The 4294-nt window shown below is 34.4% G+C and overlaps 1 protein-coding gene across 1 annotated transcript in view; it reads right to left on the bottom strand.

Annotated features, from left to right (window-relative positions):
- Positions 1-1344: 1344 nt before the first annotated feature.
- The window catches only part of LOC117318194 (calcitonin gene-related peptide type 1 receptor-like), a 90049-nt gene continuing 87099 nt past the window's right edge, over positions 1345-4294 (bottom strand). The window contains exons 12-13 of the mRNA XM_033873224.1: positions 3924-4142; positions 1345-2475 (exon numbers count right to left, since the gene is read on the bottom strand). Coding sequence (XP_033729115.1) covers positions 2401-2475; positions 3924-4142 — 294 coding nt within the window. The 3' untranslated portion in view covers positions 1345-2400. The remainder of the gene's footprint in view (positions 2476-3923; positions 4143-4294) is intronic.

The raw sequence follows: 4294 nt of genomic DNA, 5'->3' as shown, positions 1-4294 counted from the left end.
ACGCTTCACCAAACCTGTCTCGCTTACGTCACATTTACCCTCACCTATCTTACTCGGAAATCTGTCTATTTATAGGACAATAGCGGTTTGACAATAAGATCATTCGAGGGCTACAGACATACGAGCCAAAATTAAACTAAACTATTTGTGATACAGGTAATTCTGCGTAGGCACGCATAGTCTATTTTATACCCGACAACAAACTATTCGGGACGACAAATAATTCGTTTTTAAAAAGTAATGCGATCGTACTTCTATTCAATATCGTCTGGCTCTACATTTCTAAACTGATCTAGTGCATATGTCGTTTAACAGGACAGTTTTAAACGTCATTTGTGATTTATCAATTTTATTTTAGCAAACCAAACGACCGACATTTGTTCAGGAGGAACATAAGAAAGCCACACTTGAATGATTAGTAATATATATATATGGATTAGTGAATGTAGATGTTAATCATACATATGTGACAGTAATGTATCGAGACTTGCGATAAACGCTTATGCCCAGATATCTGTTAACCAATCAAAGAAAAAAACCAGGTAGGATAATCAATATCTATCCCAAGTTATGAAATAAATAAAGTGACATATGGAAAAGGTGGGGGAAAACGATATCGAGTGCTCGGGACAGGTCATCAATTGCTGTCGGTCATTAAATTAAGTAGTGTTATATTTGTTTTAATGAATAATACATTCAAACTTCTGTAACTGTAATATACCGCCTTATTGATGGTTCATCTCGTCATATTAAATTAACAGTAAAAGGTTAAAGATTTATAACTGATAAGCTAAACTTGCTCCGATGTTCGAAAGTCAAGTCCGACAAAAAGAAAAAGAAAAAAGGAAGAAACCTCATACAAATATCGTTTTAATGTCAGACAATGTACTTATCATTACTTTTAATGTACCATGTATTGACTGCTGTATGTTGGTCTATATGTTACGTTAGGGAGTTAATGATCATGATCGTCATTTATAACGACCGAGCGCCAAATCGATATTTGCAACAAACTTGTTAACATGTAGCAGAACTAGTTAAGGTTGATTCCCAAACAAACTTCCTAGATCGAAAAGATCAACCGAAAACAATTGGGAGATCCACCCTATTATGAGTTATTGTACATTATGTAATACCACATACCAAGTTCGTGTTGATGATGGTAAATTATCTATATAAGCGGTTTTGCTTTCTTAATTGCCTATTATCTTTGATATAGTTTGTTATTACCTTTGATATGATTGGTTATTAACTTTGATATGGTTGGTTATTAACTTTGATATGGTTGGTTATTACTTTTGATATGGTTGGTTATTAACTTTGATATGGTTGGCTATTAATGTTGATATGGTTGGTTATTAACTTTGATATGGTTGGTTATCAACTATGATATGATTGGTTATCAACTTTGATATGGTTGGTTATTAACTTTGGTTTTTGTTTGATGTTGTAATGTAAAGCTGTATTATACTAACATATCAACATGTCTGCATGCAATGCTTAAACAGAAAATAAACAACCTTTTAAACATCAGTCTTAGGTATATTTTATACAAAGCTCATCCATATTCATCCAAAATGATACAAAGCCTCACATACTCGAAAAAAACGTTTACACGTCGACGACATTTTACAGAATAAAAATAGATGGATATGCCCTGTCCTTGAGATCCGTTATCCCGTGAACATATTATAGAAAAGTTGCGTCTTTGCCAGAACACGATATCAAGTGAACACATTGTTGAACAGCCTCACGTGGATTCTCCTGTATGTGACTATGACAGATTGATTAAGATATCTCTTAAACACATTGTTGAACAGTCTGACGTGGATGTCTGTTGTATGTGACTATGACAGCTTGATTAAGATATCTCTTAAACACATTGTTGAACAGTCTGACGTGGATGTCTGTTGTATGTGACTATGACCGCTAGAATACAATATTTCGTGAACACATTGTCGAACAGTCTAACGATGATGTCTCCTCTTTTCAAGGAAGAACAGCCAAAAAAGACGTTTTAATGAGAACATATTAAAGAATCTGTCGCGTATATCCTCTGTACGCTAGATAGAACAACCAGAAGATGTCCTCTTGCCAAGATTTCATAAAACCAACATTTCAAATATCTACGAAAATGATAGAACAGCGGGGCGTTTATATTTAATGAACACATAGTATAAGATCCAGCTGTAGAAGTATTGTGAACAACTGATAGAACATCATAACACCAATTAATTGTTTTTGTTGGTATCGCAAGCACTCGAAAACACACTATAAAGTAGCTTTTAGTCCATTCACGAATTAATTAACATCCCGTATCAATAGTATCATCTTCATCAAGTTTATAGCAATAGTCAACTTGATCTGGCAATCTTGTCTGAATTGTGGAGACGTGAAGGCTCATACTTCCCCATTATCCTGATCATCCCTAACCACTGGAGTGTAAGGTGTGTTTTCTGTGCGATCTCGAGAGTCCTGTAAAAAAATAGGCGGTAACACAGGATAAATATGGCATGTACATTATTTAACCGGAAGAAAAGGACTTACCTAACTCTCTACTGCATCTAAATCTTTACAGTATCTAACTTGCTACTGTATCTAACTTTCTACTGTATCTAACTCTACTATATCTAACTGTCTATTGTATCTAACTCTCTACTGTGTCTAACTCTCTACTGTATCTAACTATTTACTTTATCTAACTCTGCTGTATCTACATATAACCCTCTACTGTATCTAACAATCTATTGTATCTCACTCTCTACTGTATCAAACTCTCTACTGTATCTAACTCTCTACTGTATCTTACTCTCTACTGTATCTTACTCTCTACTGTATCTAACTCTTCACTGTATCTAACTCTGTACTGTAGCTAACTCTCTACAATATCTGTCTACTGTATCTAACTGTCTACTGTGTCTAACTCTCTACTGTATCTAAGTATCTACTGTATCTAACTCTCTACTGTATCTAACCCTCTTCTGTGTCTAACTCTCTACTGAATCTAACTCTCTACTGTATCTAACTCTCTACTTATCTAACTCTCTATTGTATCTAACTCTCTACTGTATCTTACTCTCTACTGTATCTAACTCTCTACTGTATCTAACTCTCTCTACTGTGTATAACTCTCTACTGTATCTTAATTTCTACTGTATCTAAATATCTACTTATCTTACTCTCTACTGTATCTAACTCTTAACTGTATCTAACTCTCTCTACTGTGTATAACTCTCTAATGTATCTTAATTTCTACTTTATCTAACTATCTACTTATCTTACTCTCTACTGTATCTAACTCTCTACTGTATCTAACTCTCTACTGTATCTAACTCTCTACTGTATCTAACTCTCTCTACTGTGTATAACTCTCTACTGTATCTTAATTTCTACTGTATCTAACTATCTACTTATCTTACTCTCTACTGTATCTAACTCTTAACTGTATCTTTCTCCTGTGTCTAGAATGATTTGAAAGAGTCTTGTGTGGTTTTTTTTACAATCATTCTTATGTCAGAACTGAATTGCATAATATGAATATAACTCTTTTAACGATATTTTCTATCATTTTTGATAACATATATTAATAATTGTATAAATAGAGTTTGAGTTTTTTCAGTATATCTATTAGTTAAGAATAGCATGATTTTATTAAAAATTCCGTAGGGAGTTGGAAACTGTGATCTCAATTAAGAGGGTGCTAATTTTCTGTACCTATATGATGTAACGATAAAGGATTAAGATACGTATCTAAGTTCTGTATTTATCAGGTTATCACCATGTTTAACTTCAATCACGAAGTGGAATGAGACGTTAACTAGTTCGATTCTCTATCCTCCTTTTCCTAGGTATATTGATAAGAAGCGATGTCATTTTCCTTCAATGAAAACTTGTTGTAAACGATATGGAGTATTTTCTAATACCTTTCCGGGTGATAATCTATCCTCTGATTTTCTGTGAAACGAACCGGTTGCTGAGGCGTTCCTTGGAACATAGGTCGTTTCTAGTAGACTGACGTTGAATGTATTACTGCGCTTCATATCCACGCTGCCTAATCTCTCCCTCATTACTTTCCACTTCCGCCGAACAACATTGATAACTTCGCCGTTACCGAAACAGAAAAATAGTGCTACAAGCACCCCCTGTAAAACAAGACAAGAAGTTGTTATGTTGACAAAGGATGATACAAAAGAAGTCAAATCGGCTCGAATAGGGGTAATCTCCCTTTAGCTTATTCAGTAGAGCGCCAATTTAGTAGTTTTGGGCCCAGGGAATGATTTCCTAAAATAGGTGT

The sequence above is a fragment of the Pecten maximus genome, chromosome 19, assembly GCF_902652985.1.
Source record: "Pecten maximus chromosome 19, xPecMax1.1, whole genome shotgun sequence".
NCBI lineage: Eukaryota > Metazoa > Mollusca > Bivalvia > Pectinida > Pectinidae > Pecten > Pecten maximus.
Note: the sequence above shows the minus strand (reverse complement) of the source record. Positions and strands in the feature narration are given on the sequence as shown.